Raw genomic sequence first — 27,919 nt, 5'->3', positions numbered from 1 at the left:
AACAAATTTCTTTTTGTCACTCAGAGAATGCATTTCTTCTACTCCTCCTCACCACTTACCTCACTAATATTGCTAGTACGCATTCCAGATACTTTATTACTCATAGATTCTCAGCTGAAGGTAACTTGAGAATCTAATCTTCTAGGATGGATGTACAGGAAACACCTGATAGATTGGAACTGTAGATAACATGGATATGTTGCTCTGAAGTTATTTTAAAACACATATTGTGATAATCATTATGAAACAATAATTTTATCTGCAACTGAACAGATGAGTCTCATCTCAAGATATTAGTCTAATTTAAAAAATGCTAAAGAATTGACATATTAAGGCTTATTATTTAAAAAGATATGGTTACTAAATTCCTTACCAGGGCTAAAAAGGACTATAGCTTTAAGGTATGCATATTCATATCCATCAATATCAAGCTTGGCCATGCTGTTACAGAACTCCTGAAGTTTCCAGATGTGTTCCATGACTTGCTTTATTCTGTCGCCAGAAAGTTTATCTACAAAAAGATATTGCTTACTATTTCATCTGAGCTCAAGCATTTCTAATATATTAACAAATAAAGTTTTATAAACCAAGTCAGGTGATATTTGCAAGTCTTTTGCTGTCTTAGAACCACTTAACATGTAAGGATGGTCTGAATTGTTATGAAAGCAAAGTGAATTTATAAAGTTCAGTCAGACCCAGAGCTAGCAAACGGAATGTTAAGAACATTCTAAGAGCAGAATGTTATCCTGTTGCCAGGATAGCATAATCTGCCACACCAAACTTTTTCCAGTGATACACTGTTCTGAGCAGAGATTCTGAAATTACAGTGCATTATTCTACAAATGGCTAGAGTGATTCTGGGAATGAACAGAAGCACAAAGGAAGTGCTAACACGCAACCCTAATTTTAAATTCAAACATTATTGAATAAGCCTTTCCAAAAGTGAATGCAAGAACAAAAATGACAGTGCTACTTTCTCCTCTGTCTGCACTTTTAGGAGTGAACTTTTCATTAGCTATGGTAAATAGTCTTTTTCCTGTCTGATAGGGTAAATTCACTGAAATACACATCCACAGATTCTTCTATCATTTGAAAGATCGCATTCCTTATATTGGGTTCGTAATCTATCTTAAAATTTCAATTTAAAAATTTATTTTATTTATAGATCTGTTACAAGTGAGTGGTATTAGCTGCTAAACTAGGAAGGGAGATATTTCTGTTTTGGTAAATAGAAAGCCTTGTATTGGACTGCATATCTACAAACTAGTCAAGGAATAAAAACATTAGATAATACCTGAAGACAAACTTTTGAATATATAATTACTATTATCAAACTTCAGAAGTAAATCATTTTACAAGGGATAAAACCTTTCCTTTAAAAACACATTAGAATTTTATTCCAGTCATAATCTCCAATGCTAGTATTTAATATAATGTTAATTTGAATATTTTATTTTTCTCTATACAGCTAATAGTGCATAGGATTGCTTAGACCCCATGTGGCTTAAACAAAATCTTTGACATAGTTTATTACTATTTGATCTATTTTCTGAAACTGCAATAAGAAGATTGAATTAATGTAAGAGCCATTTTTTGCACAGTCTTGAAATAAGAATGAAAGCATAATCTACATTTCTTAAATCATTAATTGTGATACAAATTTTTTAGTTACTGAAGATGGATGAAGATAGACATAATGTAATGTTTTTATTCCTGTATTAAGTGGGAAAATATGGTCCAGAAAAACTCAGGAAAAGCAAACTAGAATTCCAGAGTCTCTAAGTAACTTCATCACTAATAAATAAATGAAGTTCTGAAATTTCTTCACTTTGTTTTGAATTTTGAAGGTATAATACACAATATAACATGATAACTTTGCAGAATAGATAAATAACACTAATGATCCTCTTTTATTGGCTGGTCTCAGCTAATGCAGTATGAGTGCAAGTACAGGTTACAGAAAAAAAATTTTTTTACAATATTGATGCATAAGAACAGAAGTGGAACCAGCTGCAATAGCCCTGCCACTTACTCCTCTCCGCTGCTTGGAACAAAGGTGGAATAGACAGCTCTTTGCATTCTGAAATAGATATAAAGCCTAACTTTGCATACAACATCCAATATGCAGGTTTTCCTATTGATCTTTTCAACTTTTGCCTCTCTGTGCAGGAAAGGAGCAGCACTCTGTTGTATTTTGGGACTGTCCATACTCTCTTGAGAAAATGAGAAAACAAACCAAAACAAAAAAACCCAACAAACAAAAACAAAAAAAAAAACCCAAAAAAAACCCAAAACAAAAAAAAAAAACCCCCAAAAAACCCCCCAAAAAAAAAAAAAAAACAAACAAAATAAGAAAAAACTCCATATTCATTATGAAAGCAATTAAAGCATACTGTCCATTAAAGAATCAAATTTCAGTCTAATTTACTTTATCATGATGAAGCTAATTAAGTCGATTAAAACTTGATTGTAGAACTATAAAATATACAAAGAAGATAGCTGGAAAAATATTTAATAACCTTCAGCTGTAGAAAAATACATCTGTTTTACTCTCCTCAGTAAAAACCTATTTTCTGATTTTTGCTGTGTGCACAATAATGATACTATAAAAAAAGTTATTAAAAAAAGGTACCATAAAACATTGGTACCAAATAGTATTCTATAATTGCTTTTAATGGACATGTAAATTTAAAGTAGTTTTCATTTTTTATGCTGTGTTTGCAGAGTTTAAAACTGCTAGTATTGTTTTCTTCCTCCTCTTAAAAATGAATATTATTTTCATGCTAATCAATCCTTCTGATTGGAAGGGTCTTTAAAGAACAAAAAAAAAGCAAATATAACATATTTTCATCCATTCTAGATATAATCATCATTATCAACAGACCAACATTGAATTAAAAAATAAAATCACATACATCTTGTTAAGAATGTCAAGAAATTAGGTTGCTTAATGCTTCAAGAGCACTTCAAAATACATTAATCATTATTGCATTACAGTAGTATCCAAAACCATTGTACATACAAGAATATGCTTGTTGTGATAATTGGCAAATGCTGTGTTTCTACACCACAAAGAGGAGAAGGAAAGTTCTAGAAGGAAAAAGTCTGGTGTGGTTTCAAAGAGGATCTCATTTTTCTAAGAGGAAAAAACATACATCTGGATGGGAGGAAAACTCTCTGAGCACATCCAAGGAGTATTTTAGGATGTACTGTCTTTCTCGGTAATATCAGTCATGCACAGAAGGCCCCCTTGCCTCTACGGACGCTTCTGTCCCACAGACATCCCTGTGAGGAGAGTGCAACAAAACTGTAGATCTCCAGGGGAAAAATAATTATGCAAGAGAAAGCTTCACCTTCTCCTGGCTCCTGGTAAACAATTCTGCTACTGCTGGGGAAACACCTTGTGAGCAATGTCATCCAAACATCCCTGTATTGTTAGCAGTACTGGTTACATACCTTCTTGTATGCTGTTCTGGAGGTGGTTGACAATCGCTCCCAGGATAGTCGACAGATTCATCACCTGTGCACACTGTGCCAGCCCCAAGGTAAACAGTTCGTTCCAGCAGGCACGCACGAGGCTCGTATTACAGTCCTGCCTGTAAACAGCAGAAAATCAAACAATGCTGGGTAGTTTGCATATCAGCTTGGTATTGCCCTGTGTATAATTATGTTATGCATAACAATTCATAATAAGGATTAATCTATTGCAAAACTTTTTGGTAACAGGCGTATATTAGCATATTACAAGTATTTCAAGAAACAGAAATTACAGACTATGGGAAACCATTTCGGGTTATCTGTGAAATGGTGCTTATCCATTCTTTAGCAAGGTATCAAAAGCAAGCATTTAATTTCTACAAATTAATGCTTGCTTTTGATTTGGCTTTAGTTTCTGTAACCACAGTAACATCGGATATTGCAGTTACCCTCCCCTCTGCCTCTTCTATTTTATTCTTCAAAACAGGGAATACTGCATAATCTTCACACATTTTAAAATATTAATTAAAAATTAAACAATATTGTAACTGAAAAGTTCAAAATAGCTGGGAAATGTTCAGATCAGTGCTTAAATTCATTCAAAAGCAAACCATTCAAATGGAGTATGTCCATTTACCCAAGAGCTTGAAATGCAGGTATGGACCTAGCCCAGTGCATAGAGAGGAAAAGGAGTCGTGATGCTGACTCACAGATGTAGTGTACATTAAGGTACTCTGGCATCGGACTGGGCATTGTGAGCTGCAAAATATAAAAGTACAGTAAAACACATATAGTTCAGACACAAATCAGTTTTTATCATCGGTGAAATAACTAGCAAAAACATTCAAACTACTCTCATAGTCCATCACAATCAACAGTGCGACAAGAAGTTGTCAAAGGAAAATTGTACTAAACAACTCATTACTACTGGCAAGGAATGCAAATTGGGAATACAAGACAAGAAGTTATGTAGGAGCTCATACATCTTAAGCATTAGTTTTTTTAATAAGACATTTAAATAAGCACATACCTTAAATGTGACATGTGTATCTGTAAGTAGGGGTCCTTCCACTTCAATAATTGGTGTTGACTGATCTCTACTGATTACATGAATATTCCCTCCTCCTGTAGGATCCATCCCATCTGCCAAGTTATGAGCTGTTGTACCATCTGTAGTATTAAGTGCCTTAGCCAAAGTATCAAATGCCCTAAAAAATAAAAAATTAGTAAGCAATCAAAGAGTGCTTCCTTAGATGTTAAAAATTTCATAGTGCTCAAATTAAATGCTGTGAAATATTTCCACTTAGAGGCAACATACACAAGAACTCTTTAGGATGACACAAGGTCAGACTTTTCATGACAATTTGGTCCCTCTTTGGGCATTAGTAAAACAAATATATGTGCCCACCTATTACTGGTAAAAGATCTCCCTGTAAGGGAAGGAGTTCATACTGTAAATCCTGCTGATAGTTTTATCCTAGTATTTGAACTAGTAAAGGGGCCTTGTGCTGTGCTAGTTGCAGCTGGGATAGAGTTAATTTTCTTCACTTAAAGAAGCTAGTATGGGGCTACATTTTGGATTTGTACTGAAAACAATGTTGATAATGTAGAGATGTTTTTGTTATGCACAGCAGTGCTTGCACAGTGTAAAGGCCTTTTCTGCTTCTTGTCCTCCCTTCAGTGAGGAAGGTGGGCATGCATAAGAAGTTTGGAGGTGACACATGCAGGACAGCTGACCCCAGCCGATACAAGGATTATTCCATACTTTGTGATGCCACACATATAAAGAGGGGAGAAAGAGGAAGTGGGGGGATCTTTGGAGTGATAGCATTTGTCTTTGGAAGTAACTGTTACACATGGTGGAGCCCTGCTGTCCTGGAGGTGGCTGAACACCTGACTGCCCAGGGAAGGCAGTGAATGAATTCCTTTACTTTTCTTGTGTGTGTGGCTTTTGCTTCACATATTAAACTGTCTTTATCTCAAGCCACGAGTTTTCTCACTTCTGCCCTTCTGATTCTATCACCAGTCCCACTGGACTGAGGGAGCAGCTGTGTGAGGCTTCGCTGTCTTCTGGGCATAAATCTCAACAGTCCTCTTGCACTTAGCATTCACTGTCCCCCTTCTTACAGATTTGGTGAGGGTTACAGACCAGATGTATTCTGAACAACAAAGTCCCTGTCCTTGTCCCCATCCTTGATCTCCAGCTTTTTGGAACAGTGGAGAACAGTGTGGTTTTCTTCTAGATAATATGCCTGAATTTCCTTTCCGTTAAGATGAAATATGGGCAGGCACTCCTGATCTCCCACATATACATAGAGCCTTAAAAGTCTTATGACAGTAACACAAGAGAGACTGGTCCCTGGTCTTCTTTATATTCAAGCTGTTACTGGATCATTACCCAAACAGATCACTGTAAATTCTCTCTGGATTAACAGAACTTAAATGTAAAGAAGAATTTTGTATTCCAGTTTCATACCAGAGGACAGTATTACGGTATAGTGCTTCTTTGCCATTTTTTTGTCAAGATTTTTTTGGGGAAGAGATATTTATAGAATTTTTTTCTGCTTTAAAGAAGGAATAAGAGGCTGACATAAGCTGACATTGCAGTGTTAAGTATTTTAAAATATTAATTCACTCCACTTGAAGAATTCAAAGACTTAACAGCCTTAATTGATGGAAAACAAGATACTGTTCTCTGGGTAACTACCCATTATACTGCCTTTAAATGCAGCCAGCCCAGATGGACATTAATTAATGTCCTTCTCGCTCTCACGCTCTCTCTCTCTCCCCCCAGAGAGGTGTTTTCCAGTCGGTGTAGTGGGCAGACTGTCACTTTCTTTATTGTCAGGGGCTGTTCTGTGTAAATAATTTTTCTTACACCTTTTGTTATTAATGTTGTTGCTGTTACTGTTTCATTTTGCTGTTACTGTTTGTTTCCTAGTCTCATTCCTGTTTCCAGTAAATTGCTCGTATTTCAACCTATGACCTCTGCCTTTTGTGCCTCTGACTGGAGAGGGAGGGGGGAGTGAGTGGCAGCATAGTTTAAGAGTGAACATTAAATTGGAGAATACCATTCTTAAACCACGACAGTTAAGCTCCTCCTAAAAATCATCTTTTTGAGAAACAGTGGAGAGTTCTGAGTATTTTATCTTATTAACCTATACTGCTAAATTCAACCAACCTGCCTCCCTCCCACAAAAAACACAACCAAAAGCATCCAACAAAAAAAAAATCCCAGCCTTGCAAATCTTAAGTTGTGCTGGAAATTTTAATATTCCATGCTCCTTTTTCATATATTTTTCATTAAGAAAAGAAAGATTTCAATCTCTTTCTAAATTTACATTACCATGAGATGTAGATGCCATTATGGCAGCACAATCTCAAAAATAAATCTGCAGTAATGCAGACTCCTAAAAGCAGGGCTTAGGGCACAAGCATTGCACAGGAGAAGCTTACATAAAACACACCTGTGAAATAAAATGTCACTGAAATGTTGCTATTCTCAGAGTCTTTCAAGGTCAAAAGCTAGTCATTTATTATGTTTTTGAGAACCAAATCTGGTCTAGCTTTAAAACACTACATTTGTAACACAGGACACAGTTCTTCAAAAGAGGGCAAGAGCCAAAACTGATTTCTAAAGAACTGGCATTTTGTTTCAAAGTAGGGGCAATCTGGCAATCTATACTGTGTCTGGTGTAATAATGCCAAATTCCTTTAGTGAATGAGTGCAAGGATACACCACATAGAACACAAATTACTAAATAAGGTGTAAATATAAATGCATACCGTGTAATCTCACTTGCAGATTGCTCTTCTTGTTGAATTTCAGAAGTATCTCCATTATTTAGTGACTCACTGAGATTAGCGAGAGATGTTACAACATTTGCCAGTGTTCCTAAGGCACCCTGGCTTGTTTCAGCCTAAAAAGGAAACACTGTATTAGTAAATCAAATTATAGTTACTATGTCATATATAATTTCCCCCCCATTTTCAATCTTTTTGTTCTTTTTCCCCTATGCAACTTTTCCTTCTTCCTGAATGCCAGGAAGAACAATGGCTGTCAATTATCTTTAAATCCTATTCTAATTATCAATCCTAGTCCCAGATGAGACATCATATTGAGAACTACCTGTGGCTCACCTTTTGCAGAAATATACTTGCCAAAAGAAACCACAATCCTATTGATCAATTTATTACATCCATTCGTGTGGTTCTTCACACTTATCACAAACTTATCTTCTGACGAGCAACAACTATTTGAGACTATGTGCAATAGATAAAGTAACCTGAACAAATTTGTAGATATCTCAGAACTGAAGTGAGCAGTAATACCTTGGAATCAGCAGTTAGGAGGACTGTACCATCGTCCCTGATCAAAGGCTGCTGAATATTCACGAGCATTCCCGGATCAAGAAGACCGGCTGACCTGTTCAAAAGCATAAGGCATCTGATGATCAGTAGTATTTTCCATTAATCAGAAGAATGTGTAACAACTTATAAGAGCATAAAAGGAATTACCAGTTTTTAAATAAACAATTTAGTGAAGCTTACAGTTAATTTAACAGGACTTAAGTCTTTCTGAAACATTTCCCAAAAAGTAGCTTGAAAGACAGAAAGACTGAAAGATCTTATAATTTCCAGTGCAAAACAATGACAACATCCCAAATGCGTATCTTCTCATTTGCTTTTTATTCTCGTTTAGTCTGCTTTAAGGAAAGCTGTTGTCGTCTCATGTTCTCAGAAGTCACCTAGTAGCTCTAGTTTTTATATTAGACTTTGGAGGAAGGCATAGCTCTGTATTCCAAGCAAGACACTGGCCAGCACTGAATAAAAGTCATAAAAATATTTTTTACATTCCAAAATATAGTCATAAACAGTCATGTAATCAAAGCCTGCATAAAATTTCTGCTGCCTTGACTTTTGCTGCTTTTTGACCCAACATCCTTCCCCTCTCCTGTATCTAATTTAGGGAGACAGTGCAAAGTCTTTGCAGTCAGCAAGAAGTTTACTTGCTACTTAGGTGATGCTCCAAGTGTCCATAACATGATAGCAATGCACACAACACAGGTGCAAGGCTGCAGGACATTACAGTGCAAGGGGTCTGACACTAACAGCTATCATTGTGAACAAGCACAGGCAGCAAATTATCATGTATTATGCAAATCTGAATCCCACATAAATAACAGAGTGGTTCTTACTGAGTATAGTAGTGTTTATAGGTCTGTAATGGATCTGCAGCTCAAGGAAATTTTTAAGAAGCAAATTTTCTGTGAGTACTTCTTTCAAACAAGAACACTGAAAAACAATTCTCCAAGAAACCTGCAGCCCAAACTTCCTAACTGCAGTGTCATTTGTTCAATAAGGAATATGTATATGAAAAATTAAACACACACACTTCCTCCCATATGAAAACTGAAGAATAAAATAAAATTTTTACGTAGTTCTCAACCATTTGTAAACTATAGTTTTTAAAATGTCATATTTAACCTAGACTTTTTTTAGTCTATTCAGAAAAAAAAAAGAAATCTTGCCTTTGTTTGTAATGATTTTCATTTTCACAACCATTGCCTACGGAGACATCTGAGAATGCAGGAACTGCCGTGGCGGCAGGGTACAGGAACCACCTTGGAGTATCTTCCCTATAGTAAAAGGAAGCTACTGTTTTGCTGTTGTTGAAACGAGTCTCTTGGGATGTGAATCAGCAGCCACTGAGTCTCCCTAACTATTGCCTTTAGGAGAAGGAAGCCTGATTGTGCCATTTGCAGATGTGATTTCAGGGAAGTGCCAACTCAAATATATCAGAGCATTAGCCTACATGCTTTCTGCTTGAGTATCATTCACTTGTTCTGCATTGCTCTGACCTGGACAAGAGCCAGCTCTGAACTGAAAACCACATACCTGTATCAAAGCACAGGCAACCCCCGACCAAGGGGAGAGAAAATGATGCATCTGACTCCCTCATCAGAAGGCTAAATAATTACTTTATTATGCTATACTATATATATATTGCATCTAAACTGAATCTGCCTTGCACTCACCCTTGCTCACAATTGCACAGAACTGCACTCATCCCTCAACCCTCTCGTGACTGTATGGTGACAGTCCAACACACGCACACTTCTTGGCCCTGATAGGGCAAGGGAACAAAACATCCTCACTCTGGATAAACAATCTCCATTCTGCATTCCACCTTAGCATAACACAGGCACAGCAAGAGAGATAAGAATTATGTTTTCCTTCTTCTCTGCTTCTCTCACAACTTCTTTCTGTTCAGAGGGCATGTGAATACCACATACCTGTATGCAGACATGAAAACTTTCATGAGAAGCAGAACCTACATTGGCCTTAGTAATGGAAACAGATGATGTGTGCATTAAGAGTTCTTTTCTGTTCCCTCTGAGAGCACAGGGGAGAAAGAATATAGATGTGACTGCAAAGTAATATGCACAAATAACGTGAAAGAAGATGCATGGAACTGAGGTACTCACCGTGTCCCATCTTTATCTGCCACAAATGTTGGAGTTGCTATTAGAGGGCTTCGAAGATCTTTTCTTATATAGATTTTTTCAGTAGAGGCTGCACAGTTGGTTGGTTTTTCACGTTGCACATCAAAAGGCTTTCTTTCACTTTGAACCGCTACATAAAGATAGAAACATACAGATTTGAAAGGAAATAATTCAAACAAAAAATACAAAAAGTAAATAAAATTCCTGCAGTTATGATTGTGTACCAGCTCAGTTCAAAACTGGAAATTCAGTACCAAGAGTGAAGAAACACAGGCTGCAATGTCACTACATCTGTGAGTATGTGTATTTTTATATATACTTTTAACTAAGAAAGTCACAGATTGATCTTTTGCTTCAAGTTTTGCTGATCTGGAATAAAATATTGCTCTTTTTTCTGCATTTGAGAAGATGAAAGATTCTACAGACTGTGTTTTCAATTTGTTTATATATATTTTTTATGGGCACAGCTATATCTAAATGCTAGGCACATTCCTATTCTGGATGACAAAAAACAATGCGAACCCTGAAAGGAACCCTGAAAAAGTCAAGAGAGGCAAGTTACCTAAGAGATGCAGGTTAATTCCTTGAGAGGATACTCTGCATGACATACACTTCACTCACAGCCATTATTTCCTCCCAGTTAGGGAAGAGTGTTCCAAAACTAACCCATTTATAATCTACATTTATACTTGAGAATTTAAGCAAACTAAGTTCAGTCACTGAAGTGCGAACAAGTGCAGCAAATTTTTTAATTAAAAAAGGAAGAAGCAGTTACTTTTAGACTTTTAAAGAAAATCAAAAGTGCATCTTTATATTATTAAAATACTATTATTAAACATATTACAGAACATTATCCTCGTAACCAGCAAGAGTTACTTAGTTCCTGATTTTATTTTTGCTATTGTTATTATTAGCAAAATTTAGGGGCTTCAAAGTTGGCATATCAAATTTATTGGCTTAGTGAACACATATAAATTAATCAGAGGCCTGACCCAAAGCCAGTGAAGTCAGTAAACATACACCCTAATCATACTGGAATAAGAAAGGTTTACTTTCTGGAACTGCAGCAGTTTTTCTTGTACAAATGTCTCATATTCAGCACATTGCGTGCAAAGCAACAGAATCATCACAACAGGTCAGGGGTTTCAGAGTGCAAATATAACAATTATGTTCCTATTTACAGCTTAAAGTTCTGCCTCCCTTGAACTCAGTGGCTGGAACTTACCCTGCTGAGATCAGATCACAAAACAACCTTGTAATTGTTTCACATAGTGCTAAATTGAAGAACACGTGATATAAACTGAAGACAAAAATATATTGAAACAAGTGTTTGGCTGCTAGCACTGGAAATGTATGAGGTACTACATACAAACATGAAAGCATATTTTAAAACATATGACAGTTTATACAATGCCTCATAAAACACTGCTCACAAATTATCAAGTTAACATAAAAATTTAAAAAGAGGGGGAAAAAAAAGACTAACTATTTTCTATCACTGGCTGAAAAAGTCGCAAAAATAAACTGGAAGGAAAGCAGATTCTCAAAACAGAGTATTAGACTCAGACTTGTGTCAATCCATGTAAAAAAATTTTCTGTTATAAACATACACTGTGTTTGGAACATGCATTGTAAGTGATGCTGTAACTGGGCTCCTCAAAGACAACAGCACTTGGAGACATAGTTCAAAACAAACCACTACTGCACCTCAGATATAAAATGGTGATGAAAGAAAGGTGCGCTAGATGCTGCCAAAACGTTCTATTTCCTTCAAGCAACATATACCAAAACAGAGAGAACGCACTAACGAGTGGTAGTCCACATAATTGTTATTTGGTAGGCACAATATCACAATGAGTACTTAACACTCACATTCCATTTTCATGCCCATCTCTAGACATTTCTTAAGCCTACAAAACTGGCATCGATTCCGATGGTGTTTATTGATGATACAGTCCTGGTTGCTACGACAACTGTAGGTCAAATTCTTCCTTACACTCCTTTTAAAGAAACCTTTGCATCCCTCACAACTGACAGCACCATAATGACGACCTAGGAAACATATATATTATCAGGTGGGAATTACTTATATTTTAGCATAGAAATATACATTTTAACCAAGTAAAACACTGTAAGTCACCCGTTAAATTTCTTTTGAATTTGTGCCAGCATTTTGGACCATGAAAGCATTACTACAGTCTCACAAGATATTTTTGATTTACCTATTGTCAGGGGTTTTGATGAGAGAGTGGAGAGAAGAGAGGAAGGCTCAGGATATTTCTGGATGTGCAGTTGATGAATGTGTGGTTCCCACTCTGAGTAAGTACAGATACAATTCTATCTGCGGTTACAGACTATAGGATACATTTAGAGAATCTATCAGCTAAGAGCTCTAATAATTTCAGAAAACAAGTAATTTTACACCAAAATTTAAAATGCAATCTTAATTTAAGTTTCCTGTCCATATTAATTCTGGTATTGTTTTAATTTCATAAACACTTAAAAAAGTAAAAGAAAGTGAGAAAAAGAGACAGAAGGGTGTCCTCTCTGGGATGAAAGCACAGAACACCCCCTTGACTAATATAAAAATTTTATCTTAAGATTCCTTGTTACTGCATGGATCTGAAGCACTGAGGATTCATGTAATGTCTGCTTGCCTGGCTTTGTGATAGTAGAAGAACAAAATCTACCAGGATTAAGATTGTTAGAGAGCACTAAGAAGCATTTTCTTGGAGTAGACAATTTTAGGTGACATGTTTATTTCATGGTTGCACGTCAGTGTGGGGAACTGGACTACGTGCTTCAAGCAGTCATTCTCAATTACGAGGAGCAATTTAATCATTATTTTGTCTTAAAGCCAATTTATCATATGCTTTAGTTCAAGGAGAAAACCTAATATTCTTCCAAGCAGAGTTTAGCTATTTTTTGTGTATAGATACAGAGTACATTTTTCCATTTAAAAACTCAATTGCTATTCCATGATTATAACTAAAATCAGTTAAAGCACATGAAAAATCATATCTTCATCCCAGTCATCCTTTCAAGCAAGTTTCTTCAATACCACTTTGTAGGTTCCTTACCTGATGCTTTATCACCACAGACTACACAATATTCTACTACCTGGGGCCGCTGAACATCAGTTTTTCCTAGCAGGCGTTCCACTGAAGCAGAGTCTGTCACTATCTAAAGCAAAATTCCAGAACAAAAAGATGTAATTAGCCAGATATAAAGATAAGGAATCTTAACTATAGAACAAGATTGGTGTATCAGCTAAGAGGGGACTGAATTTATCAATAAGTATGGCATGTGGAATGAAATTAAGTAGTATAAAATGCAATTTTATGAGAGTTCTTACTGATAATAGAGAGACTTTTGAAACAGTCATATCAAAACAAATTGCAAATAAAACTGCTAGCTTTGTTTATTACAAATGTTTCCTCACTTGTGCAATCAAGAGTATTTTTCCCTTCTTGCAAATACCCTCAAGCAGCTGCTATATTTTAGCCAAAGACAGTTGGCCTTCAGATGCTGTTCCCATCTATCTCTTCTCTAGCTATGAGTGATGTGTGGTTCAGAGGGGATAGCCTGGAGCTCAGATCTACCATAGAAAACACTTTAGCTTCCAAAGGCCTTGGATTCCAAAACTTCTGTTCTGAAGTCTCATTTAACCAATAAAAATTTAAAAACCCAATCCCTCTGTAATGTCAGTTATACTATTTAGCATGGAAAAATGAATTTTAGAATACTTTTAATAACATTTAAAAAATATTTATGTAAAAGTTACTCCTCTTCCTGCAAAATATTCTCCATTGTAACAGTAACAAGAGAGACCAGGCACTTTCTCATTTGTTTTATTCTTTTTTTTTAAGACCGCTAGGAAGAAATCTGAAATTTCATGAGAGGTAGATTATTAGTTACATCATTGGCTTTGTAAAGCTTCAATTCATGCAGATTATGCTCAAGACCCACAAAAAACATAACAGAGCTTTATTGCAATGTCTGAATGTAAGGTACTAATGTAAAGTGTCTGCAATACTGAATGTAAAGTACGAACTCATATAAATTTGCTCAGGTGAGTTGTATCTCTGTATCAGTGAATCTTACACTGAGAAATCCTGGCACTTCTCACAAGCACTGTCTTAAGGATTTCCTTATGTCTTTGTAACCTGAATGAGAACACACAACGAGGGACGATGAGTGCAATGGAATACATGAGGTAGGTGAAGACTGAAGGATTTATGATTGAACAATGAAGCTTAAAATTATTATGTCTGATCCATGTCATGAAAAAACTACTGCAATTGGTCTTAAAGCAATTCAGACTTAATTTAGAAACAACAAAAAAAAAACAAAAACAAAAACAAAAAAAAAACAAAAAAAACAAAAAAAAACAAAAAAACAAAAAAAAACAAAAAAAAAAACCAAAAAAAAAACAAAACCAAAATTCCATGATTTACCTAAATTACTGTACTTACCTGAATTCTGCCTGGCACAATGTTGTCTGTGGTGGTAAAGATAAGCTGCTTGGCATTAGATGTCTCAGGTGTTGCCAAGATCACCTTTCCTGCACCAGTTCCATCTGGACTAGCTAAAATGAACTGTTGCTTTGGAGACACAGCTGAATCCACTGCTGTCACTATTTGAATTTTCTGACCTGTTTGCTGATCTGTCACAATCTGTAAAACATTGAAGAAATTTGTCACCACAGTAAATATTATGTTTTAAAATCTTTCATTCCATCTCAGAATTATATCAGTGAAAAATGACGAAGAAGCTCTCTCAAATTTTTCTTTATAAATGGCACTAAGGAGATGTTCCCCAGTTAACATTTACCAATGCATTTTCTACCTACGTATTTTGCGTAAGATGTCACTCCCTAAAGTTATCAACAAAAGATGGAATCAGGCAGCCTTATTGTTTCACACACTGATTCTCAAGATTCTGTTATGATGGAAGGTTTCTATTTCTGATGCAGTTGTCTGGTAGCATGATCTCTATTTTGCCTGGTAGAATAACCGTATCAACATGCACTAGTATTTCATTAAAATTTAGTAAGTCCTATATAATTTGCCATTGAATACATTCTGATACATTCATGACATTTTTATCATTTACCAGTAACGAAGTCCCACTGTGCAGCATTCTCGAAGGCCAACTTTGTGCTAAATATATTAATCTCCTACTGGCTCCTAAATAAGTGGGAAGAGGAATGCACTTGGAGACGATCTCAGATTTCTGTTGACAATATCTCACCCTTTGTTATGGCCAGGGCTCAGGAGATCTGCTTGTGTAGGCAAGGTTTAATCTGTGTTAATACTCTTCACTGGCTAACTATTATATACAGACATCTAGTCAGCACCAATACTGAGGGAAAAAGAATTTTAGTTTTCACTAAAAAATTATCTGATCTCACAAGACTTGAAGGAAGTATTCCATAGTCTTTAGCATGCTTTTGTATAAAGCTCAGCAGGAGGAGAAGAAAAAAAGAAAATACATAATAGTTGGTTAATTAATGGATTTTTACCTGAATGCGTTGTGGTGAAGCTACAGAGGAGTCTGTGGAAATTATCTGGATACGCTGGGAAGGGCTGGTCATCACTGGAGATTCAGATAGCGAAGTCTGAACAGTCGGCACCTGTAAATAACATACAGAATTTTAATTCAGTGTTGAACAATTTAAAAATACCTGTATTTATAAAAGATCAGGTAGCCCTATAGTTTAGAATCTAAATTTACTGGAAAGGTTACAGTCATTTAACCAACTTGGATTGGCTTTCAATGAATTATCAGAATTTTTTTTTTTTCTGGAAATTGAGTGAACCTGACAAAACCAAACCACAACTACCACCACCACTCTGCTCAAATGAATCACTGGATAGGTACAGTATGATCCTTTAGCTTCCTGAAATGCAGAAATACTTTTTTCCACTTTCGATTATACACTTACCTCATTTTTTTCTTCTGTAAGTAAAATGTGAAGTAGTTCCCCTTTTATAATTTCAAAGTACTTTTGAATGACAGAGATTAACTTTAACACTGCTTCTGAATACTATTGTTTCTTGTCCTATTCCATAACTTTCCAGACTACCAAACTATAATGCAAATTTAGTTCTGAATACTTAGCCTGAAAAACACCCCTTGCAAAGCTGTTTTCAGAGCAAAAATGTTAAATACGGAATTAAACACAGGTGATAACATTTAGATTGGATCTTGGGAAGAATTTCTTCCCTGGGAGGATGGTGAGGCCCTGGTACAGGGTGCCCAGAGAAGCTGTGGCTGCCCCTGATCCCTGCAAGTGTCCAAGACTGGACGGGACAGGGCTTGGAGCACCCTGGGATAGAGGAAGTCCAACTCCCCTGTGGCACGGAGTTGGACTAGACAATCCTGAAGGTCTCATCCAACCCAAACCATTCTATGAACCTATTATCTGCAGTAACGTATCCAAAATCAGGATGGTCACAAGTTGTTTTTATCAAATCCTCTGCTAAACAATCTTGGAATTATATCAAAATTTTTACAGCTGGACAACAGGGCAGTTTCAATTTTAGCTTGCTTTGAAAAATCTTTGTTTAATATACAGAAAAGTTAATTTATGACATCAAGAAAAAACAGTTCGGATAGCAAGGAACACGGACTACACTCTCTTTGGGGAAGCAGAGGTATTAAAATACACAAGACTTAATGAAAACATACCATTTACTCCCCTATTGCCTGAACAATAAATAGTTCCACATACTGTGAAAGTGTAATCTAAATTAAACATACAATCTCCAATTATCTTTAATACACAGGTCACAAAAGTTGCACACTAAATGAGGAAAACAGACAGGAGAGATGTAGAAATAAGAGGCATCTTCTAATTATTGGATGATTCAAAGGTTTCAGCTGCAGAAAACAAGACACCTAGGTGAGAAAAAAAACTCCCAAAAATCTAGACTCTTAGAAGACACATTTAATGGATGATCTTCTTGCCTTCCATGCCAAATTATTAACAAAGCTATGTGCCCTTTAAAAGATCTAAATTAGAGCAAGAAGGTCTTTTAAAACTGTTTTACAGTTGTTCAGTTGTAGAATCCTTAGCCTTTCATTGATGCATCTTCAAACCTTCAAACAATGTACTGCAGACATCTTGGAAAAAAAAGAATAGAACAATTCTTCTATTTTGTTCAAAGAGAAAGAACGTAGACATAAGGTACCTGCATGGAAATTCTTTAAACATTTTGGAACTGAACACCGATGTTGTTTTCTGGGTTTGCAAAGTATATTTAACCTGAACCCCATGTGGCACAATTTTGTCCCCCACCTGACTCCACCCTCCTGTCAGGGAGTTGTAGAGATTGAAAAGGTCCCTCCTGAGCCTTCTTTTCTCCAGGCCTAACAAACTCAGCTCTCTCAGCCACTCCTCAATGACTGACTCATCAGACCCTTTTCCAGCTCCTTTGCTCTTTTCTGGAGACACTTCAGCCCCTCAATGTCTTTCTTGCCCTGCAGAGCCCAGAAGTGACCCCAGGATCTGAGGTGTGGCATCACCAGTGGCCAGTACTGAGCAGCAGTCACTACACTGGTCCTGCTGGCCATGCTGTTCTTGATCCAGGATGCCAGGATACCATTGGCCTTCTTGTGTGACCTGGGCACACCCAACTCACATTCAGTCACTGTCGACCAGCACCTGCAGGTCCTTTCCTGTTGAGTGGCTTTCCAACCATCCTGCCCAAAGCCTGGAGTGCTGTGTAGGTTGTGGTGACCTTGTTGAACTTCACATTGTTGGCCTTGGCCTCAATCCCCTCATCCAGGTCATCCATAAAGATATTAAAGAGAACTGGACCCAAAACAACCCTGAGGAACCCCACTAGTGACTGAATAGTGGATGTGGCACCACTTCCCAGTCCCAGTGACCCAGCCAGTTCTTAACCCCACAAACGTGTCCAAGTCATGCGCCACAGCCCTTCTGGGACAGTGCTGGGAGAGCGTATCAACGGCTTTGCTGAAATACACCTAGGCACATCCACAGCCTTTACTTCATCCATGAGGTGGGTCACCTCATGGTAAAACAAGACCAGGTTGGTCAGGCAGGACCTGCCTTTCCTAAACCCACACTAGCTGGGCCTGGTCCCCTGGTCCTGTGTGCCATGTGATCTCACTCAGGAAAATTAATTTAAAATTAGCAAAATTGAAAGGAAAATCCATCAGATTTCCTGTAGAGCATCTTTAGCTTTAAAAACTCATTCCACAACAAAACATTTTAATGAGGCTGCAGTGAAAGCTGAGAAATGGATGAAAACAGAAAATATTTTTAAGATTTTCCAAAGTTAAATTTGTTAAAGTCATGGTACATGAAGCTTTGAGAAGGTGATCATGTACTTGACAGATTTTACAACAATAAACTCATTAACAACAATAAACAACAAAATCCAGTGAACTTCCACTACAAAAGCTTCTGCAGCAAATTAATAACTTAATTGTCTAAGTAGCATTAGTATTTTCTTCCCATTTCAACGACTCCATAGCACAGAAATATGCTCACTATTGAAATTAAGCACTTTACTTGACAGAAAACACAATCATCTATTGTACATCTCTCTAAAAATAGTGTGTATATATATGTAATTACCTAAGGGAGTGTATTTACAGTAGGGGTACACTGTAAATGTTAGGTCAACTGACTGTGCTCTAGTGCATTAGAAAGTATTACTGGTATCTAGAATATACTTGCTTGGGCTCTCAAATCAGTAAGTACCACTAGCAATAATTTCATATGCTGAAGTTTATAGAAATTAATAATGATTTGCCTTAAGTGACAAAGAAAATCTGCACAAAGCTCAAGAAATACAAAAATACGCTTAAACACATATGCATCTACCTTTTTCATCATTAAGCTAAAAACATGTATTTGGCAATTAGGTGCATTTTGAAGGCTGGCAAAATTAAATTTGTTTTCTTCTGTTTAAATTATTAATAATTTTCCCCTTTTTAAATATAAATATATATAATTGTATATTTACCTTATTTTTTTCTACTTTTTTCAGTTTCTAAATTTTAGTTGAAATCATGTTAAACTTCCAGTAGATGGGTGTGTATATATAAAATATATACGTATATATAAAATCAGTAGTTTGAAGCTATGTTTCTCCAAGCATTTCATTATTTTATGTCATTAGAAATAAATAAGGTTTCTTCACAGGCATACAGTCGTGTTTATACAGTAATTTACTGATTTGCCCATCATGTACATAGGCATCTATGTATGTTTGTATGAGCATATGTACATATATAATACATACTTGTCCTGACTAACCAAATTTTCAATACTTTCTGTAGCTTATTTCCCCCTACCACACTGATTATAAAAGCAGTATTTGAGAAATAAATTGAAGGAATAATCCATTGGCCAATTGAGAGAAATTTTTAAAGCCTCTAATCTTTTCTAACTTAAGCAGAAAAACATTTTCTATATTTTCTCCAGTAAAAGCCACAGTAATTGTATTGCATGAATACATTATGTGCAAACCAATTTCAGAGACAATAATTTCTATTCTCTTTCTTATATTAATTAAAGCATAATTAAGCAATCATAGACCAAATATTTTTAACGGCACCCATAAAACAACTGAAGAATTTAAATGAAAAATATGGTACCAAGTTTTATACCTGCAACTCAAATCAAATCAGAAAGACCTATTTTTCCACAGATATTTTTCCTAATGAGTATCGTTACCTATTAAATTAATAATAGGCTCTTACTAAAAATGTATATCCAAATATGTTTCTTTCACAGGTGTAAGACATATCTAAAAAAAGTTTCAGTTATTCTCCTTGGAATTAGTTTTCCTGACCTCTGCCAAGTGGTCCTTTGTAGGATGGCTGAGACAGGTCGAATCCACCACTAGAAGAACTCTAGTTTAACTGCCCTTGCCAGTGCAAGATCTTGCACAGCACATAAAAAGGCAACAATCACGGAAGAAACTGCAATTGGCACGTCTGCACGATAAAGAAAATCTCAGAGCAGCTCTTATGGAACACCCCACACTTGTATCACACCAGCAGCTATGCCACGTCTGCCAACACTCCTCAGTTCAAACACTGCCAAACTGCCTAAACCAGATACGGTCTCCTTACTCCCATCCGCACTTTCTGTGGGATACCGCTCAGGCTCACGGTATGTCTAGGTCTTTTACCATTAACAGGAACTTGAGAAAAGCTGTATTGGAAGCAAAAATTGTTTAAGAAGACTTTGCATCAAAACTCCACTTTGAAAAATCATCAGAAATGAGCAAGTGGCCAGTGATAGCAATAAAATATATTAAATATAAAGGGTCTTATGTCACACTTCATTAATTCTAAACAAAGTAAAAACTTGTTCCATCAGAACAACAGTGTTTCCATTCTCCTTTTCCAGCACACTGTCTTCATCTGGACCAAAACCCAAACTGCAGAACTACTTAGGATGCAACATGTCAGAGATGTCTGAAGAGGGTCAAGAAAACATTTTATGTGACAAAGTTATCCAATATTTTTTGAGCTCCTTGGGAAAACATACTTTCCAAAAGGCTCTAGACTTTGACAGTTTCCTATCAGGACACTGAGGGAACTGAAAGCAACTGAAAATTCTCCAGCAATGCAGCTGTCATAAACAAGATCCAGGAAGAACAGGGCTCAACAGTCACCTCATGTGACTCGCTCCCTGTAGCCTCTGACAGGAAAAAGGATGCACCGGGAATAGTTTCTGGCTGCCAGAGAGCTGGCCAAGGACAGTTTTAGCAACAACTAAATATTATTCCTGGTTACACCAGAGCTGCTATTGGAAAGATGAAATAGCCCTTATTTCCACCACCAAACATTCCCTCCCCTTCCTCCCCCCTCCCACCCACGACAGCTCTGTTTAAATTTTTTTTTAAATTTTGCAGTAAAATCACAGGTACTACACAGGGAATGCACCTCCACTTTAAAAACAAACACGTTTTTCTTAAACAGTATTCAAGTCAGATCTAAGCTGATGCTGGGACTGCACCTAGGCCACTTCCATATTGCACAGTGACAGCACTAAATATATACTTCAGAAAAGCAGCATTATTTATTTTTTCATTAAGGCTTACGTATTTTTGCTGCTTTTCAAAAGCTACTGAGGATAAGGAGAAACTGCTGAAATTCCCTCCGAATCCCCTAGCTGCTCTCTGTTCTTTAGTTTCATGAACTGTAAGTAATGGCAACTTCAAACACTCAAAACAGAATTCTCCTCCAATCTGTTCAGAAATGCACAATTGGAAAAAAATTAAACAAGCGATACTATATAAAGCAGAAGCAAGCAAAAGCAGTGAAACCATCTGAAACCATTAAAAGAACAATTTTTAAAAGTCCTAAAAATAGAATAAGTACAAAAATACATGCAACACTGGAGCACACTCAGCAACTTCTGTGAAACATTCTGTTTCATGAAAAAACTGAAGAACTATTGCTCAAGAAAGAGAAACAATGTAGCCTACTTGCAGGGCAGTCTGATTTGGTGCTTGGCACCGCAGTTCTCAATAAACCCATGCACTACATATGTGGCAGTTATGTTGCAAAAGTGATGCATTAGGTTATCCAGTTGCAACTTCTCTCTCACAGTTCATAACCTGAAATTCAGTGCATTGTCAATGACTCTCTTCTTCCATTTAATTTTCATAGATAAAAAATATGACTTTCAAAAAGTCTGTCATTTTTTTAAAGCCAGTACCAAGTTTGATTCTACGTTTTCTCTAAGACATGGTGAGTACAAATATAGAATTTTAGCATATTTAAAGAAAATTCATTATGTATTTACCTGTATTAAAAACTATCTGACAGAAGACACAAATAGCAGGTAGCCAGCCATTCACAAAGAAATGATTCAGTATTAACATGGTCATAGTATTACTGAATTCCTAACGAGATAATGCTGCTTACAACTGGTTTTCCATGAACAAAGTTTTCATGGTGTTACGCAGTGGACAGGCATATCATTTAAGCAGCAGCTGAATACTATAAAGAGATGAAGCCCTCCATTTACCCACCGGCCAGGAAGAAATCACAGAGCTTCATACACTCTTGAGATGGAGCGATCTCTCCAGTGGCAAGATACAACCATCACACTATGTTACCACGGTGCATTTCCTGCACGAGGAATTACAAATGTCACATATTTTATGTGCTTTAGAAGTTATTACAGCACCCAACCTCTACCAAAATACTACAAAGTTTGTCAGTATTTCCATTACAGGTTTCTCTTTCCAAATATATTTGTAATTGTTTTTTAAAAATGCAGCTTGCCAAATTCATACCTGGTACAGAAAACTAGAGTGAAAAATCTCTTGTTGGTTTTCACTGTGAAACTTACGAAGTTTTTTGAAACTATTCCATAGATGTCAATTCCAGGACACTCACTAGGCCATTTTCCATGCTAAAAAGAATGAAATTTCTTTTTTAAAAATGTACTTCTAAGTAGAGAATCTCCAGTCCACTTCTAAAAACAGAACTAAACTTATATTTTCTTCTTATACAGGACTTCTTCTTGAACTAAAAATATTTTTAATATCCAGGTGTAATCTTAGCTCAATAGGTGAAAGAAAACTCCACACTAATGTCTGAAAAGCGCCCTTATCTACAGAGGTCTCTCAGCCCATTTGCCCTTTATTATTTATTAAATCCCTTAATTACGTAACCATATGAAAAATCACAGTAAACTTCGAGGATACTAAACCAAATAATTTTAATCAGACAAAAGATCCAGTTTATTTTCTGACTGAAGTTTGCATAGTGAAGGAGATAAATTATTTTCTATGGCCATAAACACTTGCAGTTTGTGTTTATGAGTTGATTTAAACTTTTTAGCCGTTGAGCATCCAAGCTTCAGTGAATATGCGTCAAGACATCACTTAAAAGAATTTTAAGTAGGTTTTGCGCTTTTTTTCTTTTAAGCATAGGCACAAAATATAAAAACTGATTTAAGTTAACCACCTTGCTGTAAATTCAGTACAGCGCATAAGTAAAACAGGTAACTTCCAACACAGTGGTGGATCTCGATTACAATTCCAATTAGGTGCAGAAGCTTTCCATGTCCCAAATGGTCAATCTAATGATCAAATGACAAGATATTCTGTTGTATTAAGTTTTTAAACAATTCATAATACAGCCAAGTTTCTCTATAACTCATGTTGAACTTTCTACTTGCATTCTTAATATGGGGACCACCAGAACGAAGCAGGGTGAACAAAACATGTCCCAGTTGCACTGGTTTCCTGCTGCTTGTCCCCACGTGTAAAGCAGCACTTTTCTTTAAAGATCTTCTGTTCCATTTATGCTTAATTGTAAACAGCAGGGACTCCCTAATAAGTTTTTAACTTCAAAATCTCATATACCAACTGTTGTGATATCATCTGTCACTCACCTCAGCCACCTGCTGAGTCTCCACTACCTGCTGAGCCAGCACCTCCATACTGGTTGCCATGGTGAGACAAGACCATTAGAGAACCTGTTCGGAAAGATGCCAGCAACTTCCATCAGGCACAAAAGTTTGGGTTTTTTCTTAATATTAAAGAAAGCTCTGCTACAAACTTTTGAAAATTTACAATTCTGCTTGAAATATCTGGCAAATAAGAGAAGGTGCCATTGACGTGTGTGTGTGCACACATACATACACATATATACATATATGGGACAAGCATACTGGAACCATGCTGATCAAACTGCTGAGGTACAGTTATTCTTTTACTTTATTAAGCCTCTAATATACTCTTTCCAGTCCGTTATTTAAGCTGTAAAGAAGAGATGTTAATTTCATAAATGAGAAAGGACTACTTTTAAAGTCAAGTACTAATGCAGCTTGTGGAATTCATAGATCTCAAAGGCACTTTCCTCAGCTCAGGCAGGAGAAACCCTGCCATTAAACTGCTTCTACACCACCTGCTAAAGCAGGGAGCAGCAAGCTAAGAATGCTGTTTGGCATAAATTTTCATTGAGTTGTTCCGTCAAACCACCACGTTCATCCATATTCTTAACAGTAATCTTACCCAATAAGGGAAATAAACAGTTACATCTAAAACGTACCTTCCACTATTTAAACTATTTTTTATTATAATGTGATACTACTATCACAATGAGAAGAAAATACTGCAGAACCATTTCATCCTATTCCAAGTAACTCCACCTTCAACCTTAGGGGTTAAAAAAAATACAAAGAAATCAAAGACAAAGAAACTATAAAAAACCACTTCCAATGCATTTTTCATTATCATTATTAGGGGTGTATTTCTTCCAAGGTAAATTTAATTAAGATTTCCAATTAATGCATTCATTTTTAATTGTGACTTGCTAATTACAGGGGTAGACTTCAGATTCTGATTTGTTGTTGTAGGGAATAAAAAAGCATTCCTGAATGCTGGCTTGTTCGATGTTTCACTGGAAACCTCTGCTTAAAATTGCAAAGCCATTTGCAATTAAGTAATTTAATATAAAATTTAAAAATACAGCAAACCATAGCAACACAAGTGACAGAAAAATGTATGCATGTCTCTATCACCCATTCAAATGTAACTTCTACAAAGCTAACATTGTTAAATATGTCAAAATTCATTAAATTAAATGGATTCACTTATATTGTGACATATGTGAAAGTAATTTTTTGTACATCAAGTAAAGATTATTTGTAACTATGCATAATCATACTTCAGACATCCCCATGGAAATTGTATTTATGCTGGTTTCTCCTACAGCTTGTCATTATTTTATTGAAGTATTGCACTTGATTATGACCATGAACCATTTCCACCAAACTCAGCTTATGGATGGTTTCTCAATTGTTCAATGGTTCCTTTTCAGTGTTTCCTCTTATTTTTTTTATATTCAGCAAGAAGCACAAGAAGCATAATCATATGCTCTTAATATGCTGTTTTCTCAGTGCTTCATGATGACAGAAGCCCTTCAGATTAGATCTTGCTCATAACAGTACCTTTCTGAGAGACAAAACACTAGTGGTTTCTGCAGAATGAGTCCGAGAGATTTGCCGTTGTTGGTGTTATCACCAAGGCTTTTTGTACTTTTGACCTTCACAAAAGAACCTTAAGCTGAGGCTATCTGGTCAAATCCACTGAAGCACAGAGACCATATACAGCCAAGCCAAGCTTCTCAATGGTGTCAACTCCCAGGAGGCAAAATCAGCTTCCTGGCAAAAGCCCTCAGCAACAGTTTGTAAGGCAACACAACAAAACCCCCCAAACCAACACAAGAAGTGAAATTTAAAAGCCAGGAAGAGCCACCTGGAACACCAGGAAATTATTTTCAGCATAACAGGGTGGCAGCCAGCTCATTATACGCTGTCCAAAACACAGTGTAGAATCACTAATCTTTCCCTAAGCTGCACTGAAACCTCAGAGACAAGTCATAAATTCCACTTGAGAGGTTCTAAAGGTATGGCGCTACTGACAAGACATGGCAAAAGGCCGAATTCAAACGTAATGAAATTTGTTCCTTTGTCTTAATGAAACGAGGTTCTTTACGCTGTGAGCTCGACTCGGCTACACCGAGCGGCCTCCAGCAGGCTGCCATCGGCGGGACGGGCGCGGAGCGGGTCCGGCCCCGCCGGCAGTCCCCGGTCGTTGTCCCGGCGGCAGGAGCCCGCCCACACCCGGACACCGCCGACCGGGCAGGAGACACGGCGCCCCGACACGGCCCAGGCCGCGCCGGGCCTGCCGCGCCCCCATTGGCCGCGCCGCGCGCGCCGCCCGCCCTCATTGGCTGCGCCACGCTCCGTCCGCTGCTGAAGGGCCTTCGACAGCTCCCCGCCGCGCGCCGCCGAGCCACGCCTCCGGCCCGCCCAATGACCTCACGACAGGCGAAGCGCACCCCCGCAGATCGCCCATTGGCCGAGGCACCCGCTTGTAATGGTGGCGGTACCGCCCCTCCAGCAGAGGGAGAGCCCCCCGGGGATTCACTGAGCACAAGATGGCGGCGCTGGCCGCTCGCCAGAGCCCAGGCGGGGCTGCTGCCGCCGCCATTAGGCCCCTTCCCCTCCCCTCCGGTCCAGCCTTGTGTCCGCCTAGAGGAGGCCCAGACATGGCAGTGAGGAAGCGGCCGGTAAGATGGCGGCGGTTTCAGCCCCGTATGCAAAGTACCCGCCGCCCCCTCCCCTCCGCCCTCCCGGTGGCAAAGGTAAAAGGGTCGGGTTCAAGCCGCCGCCTCCGCCCGCTCAGACTCCATCTTCTGTCTCTCTGCGTGTCCCGCGCTCGTCATCGCCGCGAACATCGCCCTACACCCCTTGGACAGCCGACTTTGCTCACCGCGACCGGACCAGCTCCGACCTCAGCCGGCCCACGCTGCAACCAGCGGCTCCGGCACGGGACTGCCCCGCAGATCGACCCAGCACGCCACAATGGTCTTTTCCTCTGCAGGAGCTGTAGACCAGGCCAGACCACGGCCGGTGCTCGCTTACCAGACAAATACCGGAGCCGTGCAATCCCCCTCCCCTAAACCCACCGTCACCCCACCCCTCCCCTCGCGGGGGTGTCCAGAGTAGGGCCCGCTACCGCCTCCCCGCGCCCCCTCCCTCGTCCTGGCCCCCACGAGACAAACCCACCAGGCCACTTCAATTTTAAAAAATGTTTTTTACCTCAGGAATGGGCGCCAAAGGTGCAGTGGCGGTGACCCGACCGGGCCCGGGCAGGCCGGTGCCCAGCAGCGGCCCTCCCTCCCCCCGCGGGGGCTGCAAGGGGCTGTGGGTCCCGCGGAGGGGAGGGGGCCGGGGCTGTGTTGGGGTCGGGGGTGTTTTGTTGTGTGTGCCGTGCCCTGTGACAGGTCAGAGTTCGTGACCCCACCGCCGCCGCCCGGTAGCGCGTCCCCGCTTCCTCTTCCAGCGCCAGCCCGGCCGCGGCCCCTCCATCCCCCGCGGGGCGGGGCCGGCGGCGGGGAGGGGCTACCGGGCTACCTGGGCCTGCCGAGCCCGCCGGGCCCTGCGCCGCTCGCCGGGCCGGGACCGTGCCGGGAGCAGCCTGGCCTCTGGGGCAGCCAGGGGAAGGTACGTTCACCGCCTTTGTGCCTCTCGCTCGGGAGGCTCCTCAGGAGCCGGAAGGCCGAGGTAGCGGGCTGGCGGTGGCTGTCCAGTGCGCTGATGGTATTGATGTTCCAGGTGTATCTTGGTGCTCGCTGACGATGCAGTAAAAGGTGGGCTCACAGTTGAGCAAGCTCACAAACGCTGCCGCCAGACTGTCGAGTTTTTATTTAATTTTGTGAAGTCAATGTCATTGATTAGGGCTCTTAAGGCAAAGCTGGCTGTAAGTGAGGTACGTTGTGCCTTCAAACATAGGCATGAAACAGGTTTGGGTGTAGCTGAGGTGGTTGAAGAGTTTACCACCTTTCAGTGCTTGTCTTCTCACAGGCTATCAGCTGTTCACTGCCTGTCACAACTAGGTATTTCTTAACCTACTCATATCAAAATGTTCTTAATGTTTCTAGTAGGTTTCCCTTGAGTCTAATTTTTACAGAAGCTAATTTAAGGAGCAGTTAGATGAATAAGGTAACACCTGAAAGAAAACATATGGAAGAGCTAGTAGTTGAATGCAACAATCACAGAAACAAGAGGCTGCTGTTGACTGAATAGTTACACAGTCAGTATGCTGATAATTTTTGTTGGATTTTTCTTCAGAAGGTTGTTTGTCGTTTTTTTTAAGAACTGGCTCCTTGGGGTGAGGGTATGATTAATATACCGAGACCTACGAATAACAGCCTTACTTTCACAGAACAGAAATTAGTAAAGCATGTGATGTGTAGATGTGTTTGCAATACACAAATAAAGGAAAATGTTTCAAAAATGTCTTGGGTGTTTACTACTGTAATGTTAAATACATGAAGAAATTTCAAATTCTCAAAATATGGAGATAGCTTTAGAATATGTGCATAGCTTTAGAAGGAGATATTTCTTGTAACTTCAT

General features: G+C 38.5%; 1 protein-coding gene across 9 annotated transcripts in view; it reads right to left on the bottom strand.

Annotated features, from left to right (window-relative positions):
- Positions 1-27,733, bottom strand: part of NR2C2 (nuclear receptor subfamily 2 group C member 2) — a 36,707-nt gene extending 8,974 nt beyond the window's left edge. For 2 of the 9 annotated variants that reach the window (XM_041425771.1, XM_041425779.1), the window contains exons 1-13: positions 26,602-27,733; positions 23,386-23,469; positions 15,508-15,618; positions 14,459-14,659; positions 13,064-13,166; positions 11,856-12,035; positions 9,966-10,113; positions 7,810-7,903; positions 7,264-7,397; positions 4,508-4,685; positions 4,115-4,236; positions 3,457-3,596; positions 374-511 (exon numbers count right to left, since the gene is read on the bottom strand). In XM_041425771.1, the coding sequence (XP_041281705.1) occupies positions 374-511; positions 3,457-3,596; positions 4,115-4,236; positions 4,508-4,685; positions 7,264-7,397; positions 7,810-7,903; positions 9,966-10,113; positions 11,856-12,035; positions 13,064-13,166; positions 14,459-14,659; positions 15,508-15,618; positions 23,386-23,445 (1,609 nt within the window). In that variant the 5' untranslated portion in view covers positions 23,446-23,469; positions 26,602-27,733. Of the gene's footprint in view, positions 1-373; positions 512-3,456; positions 3,597-4,114; positions 4,237-4,507; positions 4,686-7,263; positions 7,398-7,809; positions 7,904-9,965; positions 10,114-11,855; positions 12,036-13,063; positions 13,167-14,458; positions 14,660-15,507; positions 15,619-22,012; positions 22,113-22,335; positions 22,399-23,385; positions 23,470-26,272; positions 26,403-26,601 lie in introns of those variants that run through there. The other 7 variants (XM_041425776.1, XM_041425774.1, XM_041425775.1 and 4 more) reach the window with 7 other exon arrangements.
- Between the last annotated feature and the right edge of the window lie 186 nt (positions 27,734-27,919).

The sequence above is a fragment of the Onychostruthus taczanowskii genome, unplaced genomic scaffold (assembly GCF_017590055.1).
Source record: "Onychostruthus taczanowskii isolate IOZ18803 unplaced genomic scaffold, ASM1759005v1 scaffold9, whole genome shotgun sequence".
Lineage (NCBI taxonomy): Eukaryota > Metazoa > Chordata > Aves > Passeriformes > Passeridae > Onychostruthus > Onychostruthus taczanowskii.
This window is presented reverse-complemented; position numbering and strand designations above follow the sequence as displayed.